At 38.1% G+C, this 19,818-nt stretch overlaps 1 protein-coding gene across 4 annotated transcripts in view; it reads left to right on the top strand.

Moving 5' to 3' along the window:
- The window catches only part of bzw2 (basic leucine zipper and W2 domains 2), a 440,416-nt gene that overhangs the window by 417,402 nt on the left and 3,196 nt on the right, over window positions 1–19,818 (top strand). Inside the window, exons 1-9 of one of the 4 annotated variants that reach the window (XM_079830050.1) lie at window positions 778–935; window positions 2,818–2,888; window positions 5,100–5,276; window positions 12,372–12,475; window positions 13,508–13,573; window positions 13,736–13,871; window positions 13,980–14,089; window positions 14,648–14,818; window positions 18,337–18,483. In XM_079830050.1, coding sequence (XP_079686176.1) covers window positions 919–935; window positions 2,818–2,888; window positions 5,100–5,276; window positions 12,372–12,475; window positions 13,508–13,573; window positions 13,736–13,871; window positions 13,980–14,089; window positions 14,648–14,818; window positions 18,337–18,483 — 999 coding nt within the window. In that variant the 5' untranslated portion in view covers window positions 778–918. Of the gene's footprint in view, window positions 1–777; window positions 936–2,493; window positions 2,650–2,817; window positions 2,889–5,099; window positions 5,277–10,386; window positions 12,476–13,507; window positions 13,574–13,735; window positions 13,872–13,979; window positions 14,090–14,647; window positions 14,819–18,336; window positions 18,484–19,818 lie in introns of those variants that run through there. The other 3 variants (XM_079830052.1, XM_079830051.1, XM_079830053.1) reach the window with 3 other exon arrangements.

The following is a 19,818-nucleotide window of genomic DNA, read 5'->3' on the forward strand; positions in this document are numbered from 1 at the left end:
TTGAAATTTGTAGTTTTTATCAGTATTTGAGGGAGACCTTTTTACTCTGCCACAAGGATCAATTGGGCTCCTCTGAATGATGCATTATAATGTTTACTGTTATTACCTTGTCAATTCATAATAAAAGAGCCATGTTTGCAGTTGTGCACCCTGACATTTGAGAATAAACAAATTGCTGGACTTTTTTTTTTCAATGATCTCAACTGATATAAAACTACTGATATTGTTTAAATGAAAGGTTTCAAACCTAAAATGGTGCCCTAGTCTTTAGTTTACATTTTTTTTTATTAAGACGCCATTTTAAATACTTTTCTGTTTCATTTATTTGGATAGTTGCACGACCTGACAAATTGGTGGTTTTAAGATAACAAAACATAAATTATGTATTATTTAAATGCACTAAAAATGAATTCACATTTCACAGTGATGTATGTCATGAATTTATCAAATAATTTTTAATGCATTTTTTAATGCAAAAATAATGCACTTGGACAGAAAAAAATTGGTCCTTATATAATATACAAAATATCTTCTCATCTTTTAAAATGTGAATGGCAATGAATCAATTCATGGTCTGATTTGTATTTTGCAATATTTATAGTAATATTTACAGTATGTATAATTTATATCCTATCAAAGTTTCGGTCCTGTGCTTTGTCCTAGCATTTCATTCCAACTTTGAAACCAGGTTGCATTCTCTTCCTGGAATGCCATAGGCCTGTGTTATTTTTGGCACTGGGGCACTTATAAATTGGGACCGGCGACACTCTCTAAAGCGTGTGTGTCATGGAACATAAACTTTCAACTATATGTCATCACACACAAGTCTGTTAGAACATCTTTTTGTGGTTACCGGGAGCAATGTGATTATTTGTCCCTAGTTTATTTTGTTTTATTGGATCATTGCAACTATCAAGAATGACTCTCCAGTTGATGTAAGTCCTATTCACTCCTCAGGAACTGTTGTAATCTAATTAAGACCAGACTCTGACTTCTGACTCTCCAGAGTTTCTCACTGTGTTTCTAGTTTTCCAGTACACGGTACTTAATTGTCCTGGGAGGTGTTGTGCTCTAGACCTCCTACTCTTGGGCTGATCTAGGTGCAGTTTACTGTGTTCTCTGTTGTAATGGATTAAGGTTGGGTGACAATCAGCTAAATCATCCCCTTTGTGGGCTCATCCCTGGTGAGCGTGGTTGTTGATATCATTTTTAAATCACAAGGGACTTGCACATGATGAGTACATATTGTTCAGAGCTGCGTGAATGGACTCCATGTTAGTCAACTGGGAGCCACGGCGCACAACGCTGTTTAAAAACAATTGTTCTGATTTCAATGAAACATCGTTTTGTGAGTTCATGCAGCTGCAGCTTTGAGGACAAATCAAGGGTATTCTTTGTGCTGTATGAAGAGAGAAACATTTATTTCTGCTTAATTTGGCACAGCCTTTCATATCTACAAAATACACATTTTACAAATTATATACAAATTAAACACAAATTTTTAGATTTGGTTCGGATGTATACTTAGATTTGAATGTATTACAGTCTTACAAAAATAAAACGTGTTCTAAAAATGTGTGTTTAATTTGTATATAATTTGTAAAATTTGTATTTTGTAGATATGAAAGGCTGTGCCAAATTAAGCAGAAATAAATGTTTTACTGTCTTACAAAAATAAAACGTGTTCTAAAAATTTGCAGTACTTAAGTACTTTGCAGTACAGGGTCTGTAAAATTATAATTTTTTGCCTACAAAGGTACCAAAGGCTGCATTAATTTTTATATTTGATTAATATGCTGATTTGGTGCTCAAGAAACACATCTTATTATCAATGTTGGAAACGTTTATTTGAAATATTGTAACACTGTAACATTCTAGCTAGTCTTTACTGTCACCTGTAATGAATTTAATTCATCCTTGCTGAATAAGTATTCATTTATTTATTTATTTCAATAAAAATTCTTACAAACCCTAAACTTTTGAATGGTAGTTTATGAAAATCATGTTTTTTTTTACTGAATTAAACCTTATTACTCTTAATTTTTACAATTTGATTTATTTAATTAATGTTTTTTTTTTCATTTGCTGGTAACTCAGAGCTAATAACAAGCGCCCTTATTTACCCCACATTGTTTTGTAGACCTGCATAGTTTGTGCGTCAATAAGTCCTTGAAGCAGCTGATGGAAAATGATGATTTTTGTTTGTGTATATGTTCGCACGTGTGTATACTTTGTGAGTTTTCTTGTATACACACAGACACAGACACAGACACACACACACACACACACACACACACACACACACACACACACACACACACACACACACACACACACACACACACACACACACACACACACACACACACACACACACACACACACACACACACACACACACACACACGTCTGTAAGCAGTGATCAGACATGTCCTTGCTGTAATACGACACGTGTCCTGGGCTTGGGTGACTGAAGTTTACACTGTCGGGGATGAGCCCTTCTATATTTAGAACAGGGCAGCGAAAGGCTTGCCGGAGCACTCGCTTTCTGCTGGAGCACTCGCTGCGCACTGGAGAGGACCTCTCAGCTGATAAGCTTTTAGATCGCTAGCTTTTTTCCCTCCTAGAACAGTGCACTATATAAACAAGGTGTGTGATGATAATAGGGTGTAGTGTAGGAAGATGCGTCAGTTTCATTGTTTTGTCTTGTGGGGCATCTGGCTTTTTCAATAATGGATCTGTCATAGCACTCAAAGTGGGTCATCTATGTTTTTGTTGCTGAATTGAATGTATTTCATGTCTTCCTGTTTTGTGAAGGACTTTTATGAATACCGGTAAGCAACAGAAGCCAGTGCTTACAGGCCAGCGGTTTAAGACCAGGAAAAGGGGTGAGTCACTTTTTATCCCAATAGTTCACATTCTACTAAAATTAATTGTGGATGTAATTGTTGTTTCACTGACTATTCCAGGTCAAATACAAGTGGCATAATGCAGATTACCACAAAATAATTGTAACTTATAATAACAAACAAAAACATGTTGACCGTTATGCGCTCATAATGAAAGTCTGTCAAGTGTACAATGATTGTTTTGATTATTCGTACACATACAGAAACACACACACACACACACACACACACACACACACACACACACACACACACACACACACACACACACACACACACACACACACACACACACACACACACACACACACACACACACACACACACACACACACACACACACTGTATAAATGCACACACGCTGCAGACCATCACTGAGCAATGCAGTGGGTCGAGGGTCTCAATTTATGTTCCATTAATAGCTTGTTTGTGTGCTACTGTGTACTCCATGTCTTATACAATACTGGGAACAGTGCAGACCCTCTGTCATTTTGCTCTTTTAGGATCACACTTGAGTCCTGTTTAAAAGAACCAAACTCAGACCCCTGAAAAGGACCAAGTGTTAAAAAACACCCTTATTTTAGTCCTGCAATCTAAGAGCCTGTTGTAATAGCTGCATTTTTTGCTCCAGAAAAATAACTTTTTATCTTCTGTTTATATGAAATGTCTAATTTCTGCGCTTACAGTCACAAAATCATAGGAATTATATTATTATTATTAGTAGTAGTAGTAGTAGTGGTGTACTATGTTATGCTATGCTATGTTGTTATTTTGGCAAAAAGGCTAAATAAAAACATTGCATGCTGAATAAAAGTATTAGGTTATTATTCTTTTTTTAATCTTACTGAACTTAAACTTTTGAATGGTAGTGTATGATTGAACAAAATGTGTCAATTTTTATTTTGAAGTATTTACATAGAAAGAAATTGTACAGTATTTGCCATACAATTCTAAATTGAATCTTCCATGTGCAAAAGTCTTAGGCACGTTAGTATTTTCACACAAAAAATGGTTTTAAGCCAGTTATTTATATCTTTTGCTGTAGTGTGTCAGTAGGAAATATCAGTTTACATTTCCAAACATTTGTTTTGTCATTAATTGTAATAATCCAGTGAAAATGTTTGTATGCACAAGGAGTCTGACAATAGTCGGTATGATCTGATCTCACCATCATAGAGTCTGTCTTTGATTACATGAAGAAACAGACTAAATCCAGAAGAACTGCGGCAATGTCTCCAAGATGCTTGAAGAAACCTTGCAAAGCCACCTGAAAAACTATGTGCAAGTGTAAAGCTGGTTTTAATGCAAAAGGTGGTCACACCAAATATTTAGTTAATCGAGGTTAATTGAAAAATGTATTTTTGAAAGCAACCTCACTTTACAGCATTTTTACACAAGTGCCTGAGACTTTTCATTGTACTGTAGCTTTGCAGGTAGGTTTCTTCAAGCATCTTGGAGACGTGCCGCAGTTCTTCTTAGTCTGTCTCCGTTTTTTCTGCTTCTTTATGTAATAATCAATGGACTCGATGATGGTGAGATCAGATCTCTGTGTGGAGCAGACCGGCTGTTGTCAGATCTCGCTGGATTATTACAATTAATGGCAAAAGGAACGTTTGGAAATGTAATCTGATATTTCCTGCTGACACACTACAGCAAAAGATATAAATAACTGGCTTAACATTGTTTGGGATGAAAATACTAACGTGCCTAAGACTTTTGCACTGTACTGTAGGTGTGTTATTTTAGTGAAAGGTGAACACCGTTAGACATTACTGACAGCTTAGGAACGATACTTAATAGCTTTTGACTGTGACAAATGTGAGGGCGTTTTCAACAGGGCATTAGTGTTATGCTTCACTGGCTTGCGTTGTAGGTGTGACTGGCTCTTCAAATGTGAGATCTCACAGGAAGACACTCAACATGTTCTTTAGCGTGTGCTATAATCAGAATTCCTAGCCAGCAGTGAGGCGAGGCAACTCATTTACATAATGGTAGGTATAAGTGCGGCTTGCATGTTTCTGTGTGTGACCACCTGCTTCGTTATCAAATGTTCTAATCTATACAGACGGATACAAATGAAGGATCAACTCAAAATCATTTAAAGCATTATATTCTATGTCTATAAGTGGCTACTGTTAATCCTAATCTCTACTGTGGTAACCCTGGCTTTATGTGTTTTCTCTCGACCAGATGAAAAGGAGAAGTTTGAGCCTACGGTTTTCCGAGACACAATTGTTCAAGGCCTCAACGAAGCAGGTGGTGATCTTGATGCTGTAGCCAAGTTTCTGGATGTCAATGGGTCGAGACTAGACTACCGTCGTTATGCCGACACCCTGTTTGACATCCTCATTGCTGGGAGCATGCTTGGTGAGAAGGTCCAAAAGCTTTTGCATCATTTAGAATAGCTTAATGGAATCTTAAAGTCACCATGAAATCAGAATATTGGAGTATTTATTATAAATGATTTAACCGTGCACATCATTAATCTTTTTTTTTTTATTCACATGCCCTCGTAATCTTGAATCAATATACATTTACATTTAGTCATTTAGCAGACGCTTTTATCCAAAGCGACTTACAAATGAGGGCAATAGAAGCAGCTAGAGCAGTCCAAGGGCAACAATATCAACAATATGCAAGTGCTGTAACAAGTCTCAGTTAATCTAGCACAGAACAGAATTTATTATTATTTTTTTTTAAATAAATTAGACAGACAGACAGACAATGAATAGAATGATAAGTGCTATTCTCGATCGGTCAGGTGTTGCTGGAAAAGATGTGTCTTTAGACGTTTTTTGGAAATGGCTACCGACTCGGCCGCATGAATTGAGATAGGCAGGTCATTCCACCAGGTGGGAATGGTTCAGGAAAAGGTCCGTGATAGCGATTTCATGCCTCTCTGGTATGGCACCGCACGGCGTCGTTCACTGGCAGAACGCAAGTTCCTGGAGGGTGTGTAAGTCTGAACGAGCGAGTTTAGGTATATTGGTGCAGAGCCAGTGGATGTTTTGAAGGCGAGCACCAGTGCCTTGAATTTAATGCGAGCGGCTATTGGTAGCCAGTGCAGACTGATGAGGAGAGGCGTGACGTGTGCTCTCTTCGGCTCACTAAAGACCAACCTCGCCGCTGCATTCTGGATCAGTTGCAAGGGTTTGATAGTGCATGCCGGAAGGCCCACTAGAAGAGCATTACAAGGGAATATAACTTCCCTTCCCTTTTTCAACAACATCTCCTCTTCTTTGATGATATGTTTATTGGCGCGAGAGCGGGGAAACCTCTCACAGCAACCCTAACCCAATGGACAAAGTTAAGTCCTGCCCTACTTTTTTTTCCCCCCTTAAGTTGTTTCACTTTGATGACACAATAGGGAAGAAAAGACTATCGCAACTTTTGTTTCATGCCGACTTAAATATTGCATAATACTTAGTTATTGTTTTGTAGATCCAATTTAAAGATCTTGTAAAAAAAATATTTAGTCCTGGTCCGCTTGGCGTTTATAGTGGCATTTAACACCAAATCTAAAGGCATAGGGATATATTCACAACCTGATTGGTCGGCTTTTATTATGTATGTTTCGTGACGGAACTTGCCGAACATTCAAAACAATGCTGTGTGCTGGGCTAAATGCGCTTGTTGTACGTGCGTAGCCTGCATGTGATGGTATTTTGACCATCTGAGAACCTGTGAAGGGCTTATAAAATGTTTGAAGGAGTCAAAACAGCTGCAGGAATCCCTCCATAACACACACAAATGAAGATCTGCTGTGTGTAGACATGGTTCTGATGCCTGTACTGAATTGTGGTGGGCAACATCGCCACTATGACGAGAAAAAACAGGTATGCTTGAGCATTCTGTTCTTTTGTTTTGGTTCATTTTTGGTTCGTTTACATGTCTTTGATCCGCGTTATGTTCATATTTCATTCGAACCACACCAGAGTTTGTTTGGAAGCGGACCGAAACCCATCTTTTCTGCGTCTCGATCCATTTGTTCGGTGCACACCAGGGTTCGGATGGCAGCGTTCATACTTATTCAAATGAACCACACTAACAGAGCAATCGCACCAGGGTTTGTTTTAATCAAACCAAACATGCGAAGTATGAACACACCCCAAGTATACTATTTTATTTTCTCTTAGTACAGAGATGCATTTCATAATCTCATAAACTGTTTGTCGTGATTACGTTACTTACCAAAATGGTACCATATTTTCTTTGTTTCATTATGCTAAAGGGCTGTTTTTTTTCAAGCTGGTCCAGCTAATGTGAACAAGTGCACGAGTATTTGAAGTTGGAATGAAATGAAAGTTCACCCTATTCATTTTCTAAATGCATGTTACCGATCTTATTCATCGTTTTAATTGTCAAAATCCCCTAAATTTTTTAGTTTTCGATACTCCGATACTACTTTCATTTGGATGTATCACAATATGGCTGTGTTGTTGTACTTGAGACCAGACAATGCCATATTTTCAGGAGTATTTGGACTCGAGTGAGATGGTCTTAACTAGTCAAAAATATGGTTTTGCAGTAGTATTTTGCTACTTCCGATACATAACTTTTAACTCAACAAAAAGGCAAAAGGTTCTTTTTACTGTAATGTAGGATCCATTTCTAAAGTGTCATATTGAGCTTTAGGATTTTTCCTATTCCTTTTTCTTTAAGTGGTCCATCTCTTACTATTTATTGTCTCTGGTAATACCCAGGGCCCATGGAAAAATCCTTATGAAATAATTTTACGGTGTATTTCTACAAAGAATGGCCAATAAACGTAAAAAACCAATAGAGACAGAGCGTATTTAGGCCACGCCCACACCGGGGGGGGAAACAATCCAACGCTCTCCATTGACTTTGCATTGCGGGAGGCTGCCTCATTGTCATTTCGGACTTATAACAAAAAACAGAACAATGTATAAAAGCTGATATGTGACAAGGTGTACAGCAAACAAGCTAAAAAACACAGAAATACGTTTTTATAAGCTGTCGACCCAAAAAAACGAGAGTTTACGGAGACAAAAGTGGATAAAGGCAGTAAAACGTGATGCTTCAGCAGGAAGAATGGGTACATTTTGGGATCCTGACACTCAGTATGCCTCAGTATACCTATGTGTGCAGTAAATTTGTTGTCACTGTTAAGTCAAATATCCAAATGTCAGGTTTATATATGATATTTCCTGTCGTTGATTACATTCCCCTCTAGTCGTCGTAGTTATCAGTGTAATATGACCTGTAGCGCTCTGTCTCAATAGCCTGAATCCACTTTTTTGTCCTTAAACGCTCGTTTTTTGGGTCAACAGCTTATAAAAACGTCTGGGTTTTTGCCTCTGGGTTTTTTTTAGCTTGTTTGCAGTTCACTTTGTCACATATCAGCTTTTATACATTGTTCAGTTTTTTGTAATAAGTCCGAAATGACAAAGAGGCAGCCTCCCGCAATGCAAAGTCAATGGAGAGTGTTCGATTGTTTTCCCCCCGGTGGGTGTGGTCTTCAGATTATGACGCGTGTCGCTCTGTCTCTATTGAATTACACCTGATATACCAAGTCTTTGGTTTGGAAGCCCATTACTCTACATTCAGATCCTAAGAACATGTAAGCCTGTTGTTGTTGTCCCATATACACACAGTTTTTTTTTGTATTGAATTGTACATTTGGGAAAATCGGACAAGCAACAATCGTAAAGGACAGAAAATCGTTTAAGGTACACTTGTAGAGTCCAGACTGAGCCATCCTTTGTGCTGTTAACTCATGCAAAGACACTGCTGTCTTTAGCAGATTAATAGAATAAGAGGACATTAGCTCACTCCCCTGTGACAGTAGGCTGTTGCACCAATGCTTGCGGCACATCTTTGGATCAAAGTGTTTAGTGAAGTACCTCCAGCCCATCAATGTACAAATCCCATTGATGGTTAAAGACGAGGACAGCAGGGAATACACAACATGATTTTACCCTATCTTAGTTGTCTCCTAGGAGCTGTCACACGGTTGGAAATCTTCAGATCTTTTGCACATAAGCAGGCTGAGAGAGTGAGTGGGCGGCTTCTCTGTGGGACAGAAGCAGAGTGTTGAATTTGGTTCGAGCAGAGATGGGAAGCCAGTGTAGAGGCATATTATAGGATTTTTTTCGAGGTTGAATATGTATTAGAATTGTATGCATGTAAGGGATTGTGAAGCACATATGCTGGCATATCAGACAGCACATAATTAGATTATAGCAATTTAGGTGCCCCTATTATTAAGGTTCTTAATTTTGTTTTGGAGGTCTCCTACTACAATAGATTTACATGCATCCAAGGTTAAAAAAACACTTTAATTTCTCATAATATACATTGGACATGACCTCATTTGTCTGAAAACGGTTTGTTTAAAGGGATAGTTCACCCAAAAATGAAAATTGTATGTTTTTCTGCTTACCCCCAAGGCATCCAAGATGTAGGTTTCTTTGTTTCTTCAGTAGAACACAAATTAAGAGTTTTAACTCCAACCGTTGCCGTCTGTCAGTCGTATAATGCATGTGAATGGGGTCTAATTCTATTAGAGTAAAAAAAAAAACATGCACAGACAACTTCAAATTAAACCCTGCGGCTTGTGGCGACACATTGATGTTTCTGCGAGAAACCGAATGGTATTTATGCTATTATTTCACCTATTATCAGACGAATGTCATCAGCTCTCCAGACCGCCATAACTTCCTGCGAGTAAGGTCAAAATACCTGCGCAGTCATAGATATATACATAGATGCCTCATTAGTGCCTGCACAGATCGGTCGATGGAGGAATCTACGTATATATTTCTATGATCGCGCTGGTATTTTGTCCTTACTCGCAGGAAGTTATGGCGGTCTGGAGCGCTGATGACATTCGTCTGATAATAGGTGAAATAATAGCATAAATACCATTCGGTTTCTCGCAGAAACATCAATGTGTCGCCACAAGCCGCAGGGTTTAATTTGAAGTTGTAGTTAGAATTAGACCCCATTGACATGCATTATACGACTTACAGACGGTAACGGTTGGAGTTAAAAATCTTCATTTGTGTTCTACTGAAGAAACAAATACACCTACATCTCGAATGCCCTGGGGGTCAGCAGATAAAACATCAAGTTTTCGTTTTTGGGTGAACTATCCCTTTAAAGGTCCCGTTTTTCGTGTTTTTTTTAAGCTTTGATTGTGTTTACAGTGTGCAATATAACATGTGTTCATGTTTCGCGTGTAAAAAAACACAGGATTTTTCACACAATTTACTTATCTGTGTACTGCTGTTTTCACTGTCCTCAAAACAGCTTGAAAGATTTCCCTGTTCTATGAAGTCCCTCCTTCAGAAATACGTAACGAGTTCTGATTGTGCCAGCGGTTCCCGTGTTGTGATTCGACAGCAGCTTAGCGCACGCAGAGCGCACGTTACTGGAAAGGTCACGCCTCTTACCATACCATAATGCGCTCAATGATCTCTAAGTACAGCGTCCCTGGGAAAGCCAAACAAAGGTGACTTGACTCCGGGATGAAAATAACAGCGTCTCGACGACATGGTGACAAACAAACTATAGGAACGCAACCGAACGCAACACTTCCTAGTCTCCACGCGGGAGCAACAAGACCACGCCCCCTTTTTCGCGCACTCGTGGGCGGAGGTTAGTCGACATACTGCTCTACTGACGTAATTAAAGCAGGAAATACCAGGATGTAGTCCTAACCAGCCGTTCGCTGTAGGCTTTGAAAGGGAACTTCTGTTAAATAAAATATCTCGCTTGGCATTGAACTTTGAGCTTTATAATTTTACAGGTATTATATATGCTCTAACAGCAACATTACACACTAACTAAAGTTTGAAAAATGGGATCACGAAGAACAGGACCTTTAAAGATTTGTTCTCTCTGAACCCCTTCTTTCTGAGAGCCTACTCTGCTCTGATTGGTCAACAGCACAAACCAAACTCTTCCAAACTCTTCCATTGTTTGAGGGTCAAAGTAGACGTTCACAGGCAGCCGATGAAGACTATAGGCTGGCATTATGCAAATGTTACAAACCTATGTAGGTTCAGAATCTTTTTAGTTATTTAGGAGACAATAACGTCATTGTTGTGCACTTTGATCTTTAAAACTTTTACATTCATAAACTGCTATATTACACACTTTAATTTTAGTTGAACTATAATAACCCTCTAAATGTTCAGTACAGCTTAACATAGGTGTAGTGTAGCCTTTGTTCTACTGACAACTGCTTAACATTAGCTAGGGGAATCCTCTGTGTGAGAAGAGTTTAATTTCGGTGTGAGTTTACATTCTTCCTCTCACACACTGCATACATTCTGTTCAGGACATGTAGATTTAGTTCAGTTTCAGGCACTGACATAGATGTCTCCAGGAAGGGACTGTCTCAACCCAATTACAGCTAACAGGTTTACTCTGGCTCTATATAAAGCCCACAGAGCGGTGAGAGCACATGATAGAGGAAGGAGAGCAACCTGGTCAAGTGTCCAGTTAGCAGTTAGATTACTCAATCTATGGTATAGACTAGAGCCTGATGAGCAAAATACTGCATTTAACTGTTAAAATGGAGATTAAGTCCTAATCCTCTGTAATGCATCACTGGACTTCCTTAAGCTGACCTTTGCCCTTATAGTCCTTAACAAAGACTGATTTCCCTGAACTCTGTGAAAAAAGAATAGGATATATTGTGCATGTGTGATAATTGCACTACTTTCAAGTTGACATGACTGACTTTTCAAAGTTGACAGAGTTGTTGACATGACGTTCGCGTTTTGCAGAGAAAATTGCATCCGTAAGATGACACAAAAGGGGGGAAAAGTGCTTTTGCAAGCCAATACAAAGTTTCTTGGGAGAAGACAAAAGTTTTGCGAGCGAATGCAAAACATTTTTTGTTGTTGTTCCAGAGAAGATCCAGTTTAGTGTACTTTTTACTATGGTAAGATGGGAAGTATTACATTGACCAATCATAGGATCAACCCTCTAATCCGTAGCAAATCTCTCAAGGGAATCTTAAGTTAACTAGTGTACGGTATTAACCCGGACACCTGTGGATTAGACCATAAGGCATTGCATTGTTTTGTGTGCAGAGCACATTGACAAACAATGTCCTATTTTGGAGTGGAAGCAGTATAATCAAATTCTTTCCTAATTTGATTAAATGACTTTGAAATGCATCCACTCTGTACTACAGAGGCCAATGCTTTTTAACTCGATCTACACTACATCACTCCCTTTATAGATAAAGCTGTACAGTATTATGGACATTATGCATAATGCACAAAACTGTAAACATTGCAAATGTAGCATATGATACCGGATGAATGATGCATTCTGGCATACTTGTTTGCTGTAGTGTCCACCTATCTGAATTATAAGTGTGCAGTAGGCAGTGACATTTTCTCAGTAGGGGTTAACAAGAACCGCACTGTGCTCTCAAAGGATTTACAGCATTACCTTGTAACCTCACTTTCCCTCACTCAGCTCCCGGGGGAACTCGCATTGACGACGTGGACAAGACCAAGGTGACAGAGCACTGTGTGTTCAAGACGGAGGAAAACCACACTGCTGTCCGCAGCTATGCTCAGGTGACACACCCCTCTTCACTGTGTTCAATGAGATGCTTTTTTTTTCAATTTTCGTATATATATAAAAATGAGCAGCCGATGGTGGCATGGAGCTGGGGGAATCCTGTTTCAAAATTGCATTACTTGTACTTAGTCCCCAAATCCCCTTGGTCAAACCAGTATGCCATTTATACTGTGTGATTTCAAAATAATCCCTTGGATTACAATGTCTCTCCATCGTCAGCCACTGTGAACTTGAAAGTGTGTTGTTGTTTCCAGCATTTTTTTTTCGTCCGCAAAGGGGTAATATCATGAGGAATCGAATATAATTTTTGTATAAATATAGGGATGTCAATCAATTAAAATTTTTAAGTGGACTGCACATGAACCCATGTTCGGGTGTCTGTCTACACTATAATTCTGGTTTCGTAAAAAAATATATATATATATTTAATAAATTGTAATTTCATTATTATTGTTATTTTATTATTATGTAACATTTTTATAAAATATCAAATACATAATAATATAATGTAATATAAATCAAATGCAACTATAATAAATACATATTTTAATGTAAATATTATGATTTCATATATTATATATTATATATATATATATATATATATAAATATATATATATATATATATATATATATATATATATATATATATATATATATATATATATATATATATATATAATTCAACTACAATAATTATATATTATTGCATAAATATATTTTGCAAATAAGTTATCTAAAATTATCTAAAATATATAATCTCAAATACAACAATAGTAAATTTTGTGTTGTTATTATTATCATCATCTAAGATTATATAACATCAAATACGTAAAATAAAAAATATCCCCATAATTTATAATGATAATAATAATAATAATTTGGGGTAAAATATTATTTTGCACAATAATACATACATGTTTGTATAATAATAATAATAATAATAATTGTTGTTATTGTTATCCAAAAATATATGAAATGAATGCTTCAAAAACTGTTATTACTGATGGATGATTATGTCTATATACAGGTGTTTAATAAACTTATCAGAAGGTACAAATATCTGGAGAAGACCTTTGAAGAGGAAATCAAAAAGGTAACTATCATCAGTAATGTGTCTTGCATGTGAAAAATATACCACTGTAGGACAAACAAACATGATGCTAATATAGTTTATATATTTATTAAATGGTATTGCTGCAGGCCAAATAGGCTGATATACAGTAAGTTCTGATCCATATTTCTTATCCCTGCAAAGCTTCTTCTCTTCCTGAAGGCCTTCACTGAGTCCGAGCAGACCAAACTAGCCATGCTAACAGGCATCCTGTTGGCCAACGGCACACTGCCGCCACCTATCCTCACCAGCCTCTTCAGCGATAACCTTGTCAAAGAAGGTTTGTGCTTTTGATTAGAATAAGTAGCAAATTGTTTGTTACTATTTAAGAAATTAATAATGGAGTCTGTGCTTCTTCTTTTTTTTTACCTCACTCTCTGCTTTGTAGGAATATCAGCCTCTTTTGCGGTGAAGATGTTTAAAGCTTGGATAGCAGAGAAGGATGCCAATGCTGTGACATCTGCCCTTAGAAAAGCCAACCTGGATAAGAAACTCCTGGTATGATGCTTGCTGCTCATCTGTGTTTCTCTCATCAGTTTTGAGACTGAATTCATTAACCTCTGAAAATTATGAGGAGATAATGAACCATTATGCAGATTAATTGTTTCCATGGAGACGTTCATCACCTGTCAGACATGCCTTAAAACCTCTAAACTCACTCATGATCTTGATGATGTGCACATTACAACATTAAAGTCCATGTATATTTCTGTAAAACAAAGGTTTTGATATTCAATTACAGCCAGTAAGCAAACGCACACTATCTTTCAAAGGTTTGGGGACAGTAAGATTTTTTCAAATGTTTTTGACAGAAGTCTTTTATGCTCACTGATGCTTAAAGGTGAAGTGTGTCTGTGCCACCAAACAGTAAATATTAAAAACAACAATGGTTCAAACTTGTTTTCTCAATCACTTCCGTTGAACTCAAGCTGGGAAATGAGGAAGTATTTTAACATCAGAATAATGAAACACTTCACCTTTGAGTCTCAATAAGTTAAATGTTCCTTCTAGTTCCTCCTGTAATTAATCTAATTGTGTAATCGGCTCTGACTCCAGGAACTCTTCCCTGCCAATAAGCAGAATGTGGAGCACTTCTCAAAGTACTTCACTGAGGCAGGACTGAAAGAGCTGTCAGACTTCCTGCGCGTCCAACAGTCTCTGGGCACACGCAAGGAACTTCAAAAAGACCTGCAGGAGCGCCTGTCGCAGCAGTGTCCCATCAGAGAGGTGCAACCTCGTCCTTACATTCACACAGTGCTTCTCAACTGCATTGCCAAAATCGCTTATCACACCAAAGAAAAAGAAACTTAAATAGGCCATATTATGCCCTTTCACAAAGTCTTGATTTTGTTTTGGGGTCTACTAGAATAGGCTTTCGTGCTTTACTGTTCAAAAATCACATTATTTTTCACATATTTAACATTGTTTCAGCACCCCCCTTCCCAGTCTCTCAGTAACGCTCTGGGGTGCATTTCCCATAAGTATTGTAAGCCAACTATGGTCGTAACTTTTGTCGTTACAACGTAGTCTCACATAGCCAGACCTTTAGACTGATGGCAGAAGGTCTGGACTCTATCGCAGCTTTCATTGGTCAAGGACTGCCCAAGAGGACGTTTGACTGACATGTAACGCAACCAGTCACAGTTTGTTTTGTTCTGCGTCATGTTTAGGAGCGTGAAAATGTAAGATCGATGTCCATGCAATAACAGACCGGCGTGCATCTATAAATGTATTTATTCAAGAACAATGTGCAAGTTTACTGCAACAATGGAGCACGAACTTAACATACTTTTGAAAATCCAGCGTTTACAACCCCAAATCAGAAAAAGTTGGGACAGTATGGAAAACGCAAAAGAAAAAAAGAAGTGATTTCTAAATTTACTTTGACTTGTATTTCATTGCAGACAATATGAACACAAAATATTTCATGTTTTGTCTGGTCAAATTCATGTCATTTGTAAATATGCATCCTTTCCTGTCATTCAGACCTGCAACACATTTAAAAAAAAAGTTGGGATAGTAAAGCATTTACCACTTTGTAATGTTGCCATGCCTTTTCACAACACTTAAAAGACGTTTAGGGACTGAAGACACCAAATAATTAAGTGTTTCCGGTGTAATTTTGTCCCATTCTTCCTGCAAACAAGTCTTAAGGTGGGCAACAGTACGGGGTCTTCGTTGTCGCATTTTGCGCTTCAAAATTCTCTATTGGAGACAGGTCGGGACTGCAGGCAGGCCAGTCAAGTACCTGTACCCTCTTCCTCCGCAGCCAGGACTTTGTAATGTGTGCAGAATGTGGTTTTGCATTGTCTTGTTGAAATATGCATGGACGTCCCTGGAAAAGATGTTTTCTTGAAGGCAGCATATTATGCTCCAAAATCTCTATGTACTTTTCAGCATTAATGGTGCCTTCACAGAAGTGCAAGTTACCTTTGCCAAGGGCACTGACATAACCCTATACCATGACAGACCCTGGCTTTTGGACTTGTTGCTGGTAACAGTCTGGATGATCCTTTTCTTCTTTGGTCCGGAGCAAACGGCGTCCATTCCTCCCAAAAAATACCTGAAATACTGATTCATCTGACCACAGTACACGTTTCCACTGTGTGATGGTCCATCCCAGATGCCTCCGAGCCCAGAGAAGTCGACGGCACTTCTGGACACTGTTAACATAGGGCTTCCTTTTGGCACAGTACAGTGGATGTAACTACGTATTGTGGTACTTGACAAAGGTTTGCCAAAGTAGTCCTGAGCCCATGTGGTGATATCGCTTATAGATGAATGACGATTCTTGATGCAGTGCCGCCTGAGGGATCGGAGATCACGGTTGTTCAACTTAGGCTTGCGCCCTTGTCCTTTACGCACTGAAATTCCTCCAGATTCCTTGAATCTTTTAATTATGTTATGCACTGTTGAATGTGAAATATCCAAATCTCTTCCTATCTTTCTTTGAGGAACATTGTTTTTAAACATTTCAATAATTTTCTCACGTATTTGTTGGCAAACTGGCGATCCTCGGCCCATCTTTGCTCCTAAAGAATTAGACCTTTCTTGGATGCTGCTTTTGTACCAAATCATAATTACAATCACCTGTTGACATCACCTGTTTCAAATCACATCATTATTTAAACATTTTACCTCATTACTAGCCCTAAATTGCTCCTGTCCCAACTTTTTTTGAAATGTGTTGCAGGTCTGAATGACAGGAAAGGATGCATATTTACAAATGACATGAAGTTGACCAAAACATGAAATATTTTGTTTTCATATTGTCTGCAATGAAATACAAGTCAAAGTAAATTTAGAAATCACTTCTTTTTTTTTTTTTTTGTGTTTTCCATACTGTCCCAACTTTTTCTGATTTGGGGTTGTAGTTGATCCTGGTAAGCGCTCATTGTCACAGTTGTAAACACGAAGGCGTTCTTCTTCCACAAGGGAGTTTGAGAACCGTTTCAGCACCAGTCAGTTTTGCGGCAGTTTTGAAAAACGCTACAAAAGTGAGCTGCGGGGGAAAAGGGGAGACCGACAACACAGCAACAGCTTCATTTCAGACATTTTATTTTTGCTCTCATTGCGTTAAAAGTATCAAAGCGTCCCACAAATGCACGCTGCAGTTTACCATTACACGCAATACAATATACACATGGTTCTGAGAGAACATATGCGACGCAGAAACTCTTACAAAGCAAAAACAAACACTCATTTTGACCCATTACTGCATCTTTCGCTTTCTGTATGCGATCTCACTGTTTGAATCGCCTTTCATGGGAAATCAATGTGTGCCGTTATGAATAATTAAGTGAGGCGTCTTCTCGTAGGATAAGGACACTCAGTCTCATTAATAATTATGAGACACAGATTATTCATTGCTGTACTATAGTACAAGACACAAAGACAAATTTGACACGAAGACTAATTTAAAGGAAAATAGCAAAAAAAAGACTAAAATTAAGTAGTTTTCTCCAACAATTACAACTAATTAAAACAATTAAGACTGATGGAAACATTGTCTTCTGTCATTTTTCAACACGCATAACAATGTTAAAATTGACGTAAGAGGGAACCTGCGATGAATCAAACATCAATCTATTTGAGATCTCAGAGATAAACTTGACACTAGATGACTACTTAACAGTTTTCTTTGTTCCATGTCATTGTGCTTTATGTCAAGAAGTTATTACTCCACCTGCGCATGCCATCATAAACGATAGTCCTATATTGTTGAACCAATGAGGTGCGACTAGTTACTACAGTGTTGGGAAACAGTCATGACTAATAGGTTAGTTACTCCAACGATGCATCGTACTATGGTTGTTAATCAGCAAGTTATGAGAAATGCACCACTGTTTAGTTCCTGTCTCTATGAAGCCCCTCCATTCAAAAAGCACAATGTGTATTGTGATTGGTCAACTGCTTTGAGCGTGTTTCGTAAATTGCACACCCCTTAGCAGAATCGTGAGTTCCAACACACTACTAATGCAGCTCAACCAGGCGTCCCCCCCCCCCTTTTTAAATAAGGAATATTGTGATGCGTATGTTCCCGAAATAAAACTCAGGCATTTCAGGGAGTTCAGAAACAATGCTCACTGATATAGGCTACTTAATAACTTCCTTTGGAGTGACTTTGTGCTTTGTAACATTGCAGACCTTTTTCATGCTCAAACAGCAACATTACACGTTGGAAATGTAAAAAAGCACAATAGGTCCTATTTAAAAATGTTGTATATGTTCTGAATTGGGTTCAGATCGTGGTGTATGTGAAAGAGGAAATGAAAAGGAATGATCTTCAGGAGCAGGCTGTGATTGGCTTACTGTGGACTTGCCTCATGAATGATGTTGAATGGAACAAGAAAGAGGAGCTGGTCACCGAGCAGGCCCTCAAGCACCTGAAGGTACAGTATCTGCACACAGACTTCCTAATGTCACATTGTTATTTGTAATGCTCATATCTATACACACATTGCTATTAAATGATCATTTAAATATGAGTGAATTTTGTAGCTATACTCTATCTCAGTGGTCGGCGAAAACTGGCCAATAACACATTAATATCTGGCCCGCAGCCAGATTATTTTGATAGCGGCTGGTTCTGAAATAGATCTGTCAAGACAGCAATGGTTACTCACAATCACTTCGTCTTTAGTGATTTTGCCTTCAGAATAAAAGTACGAGAACACTTTTGCAGCAATGTTTTCAGTGCATGTGAGCTATGCGAAGCGGTGTGACGCTCAGCTCAATATTCCACTCGATGCCAGCGTGCTCAACTCAATCACTCAAGGCCCAAGCTAACGCTCCACTAATGAACCGCTCACACTCACCGGTTAAACAATGTTCGCTCAAATCCGACATGAAATTTGATTCTCTGTATTGCACTATACTTGTAGCCATTTAAAAAGGGAATATTAAATTATGAAAAGTGAACAGCATGAGTAAGATAGGACACATTATAAGATGCGCAATATGTCGGAAGACATGGAGTGGGTCAGAAATGATCTTGACCCTTCTTTAAAGTGAATTTCGTTTTGTATAAATTTTATCTTAATTTTAATCAATGTTTCATCAACCAATTGCCTGGATTTAATAAATAAAAAGCAAATATAGCAGACAATATAATCATCACATGGAGGCACCGGCGCGATCACTTACATTGCACGTGAACTGGAGCACGTTTCATAAATCAACCGAAACTCTGCGTATAGGCTACTTGCCTCACATACATTAGAAATATGTTGCTTGAAATGTCTACTTTTAAACTAAACAATTCAAAACCAAAAAGAAATAGGCAACTCTCTGATTATGTAATGCATATGAAATGTGCATTTCTCTCTATACATAGGCACGTTCAATGCGGCGATGAGTCAGCACCATCAACTTCATCTTTGCAGCCGACACTGACACTGAAAACACTAGTCTACTAATAAACAATTAAAATGTCTCCTTGCTATTTTTGACACATTCATCATAATTACTTTTGCCGGTTCTTTGTGGCGGAATATGTGTGCGGTTGAGTGCGCAATAGGCAAACTGCATATAACGTAAATGCTCATCATGGTTTAGAATAGTACTCTCCAGTATATATTTAAGTAATTCAATTAATATAAATGTGTGCTTAGTCGACTAATGGCTTAAATGAGAACTACTAGTCGAGTAGAAAACTTAAGTCGGGGGCAGCCCTACTTTTTTCACATATTTAAAAAAAAAAAACCCACCAGCATGTCACAAAGGGC

Source organism: Gobio gobio (genome assembly GCF_949357685.1).
Source record: "Gobio gobio genome assembly, chromosome: 11".
In the NCBI taxonomy this organism is placed as follows: domain Eukaryota; kingdom Metazoa; phylum Chordata; class Actinopteri; order Cypriniformes; family Gobionidae; genus Gobio; species Gobio gobio.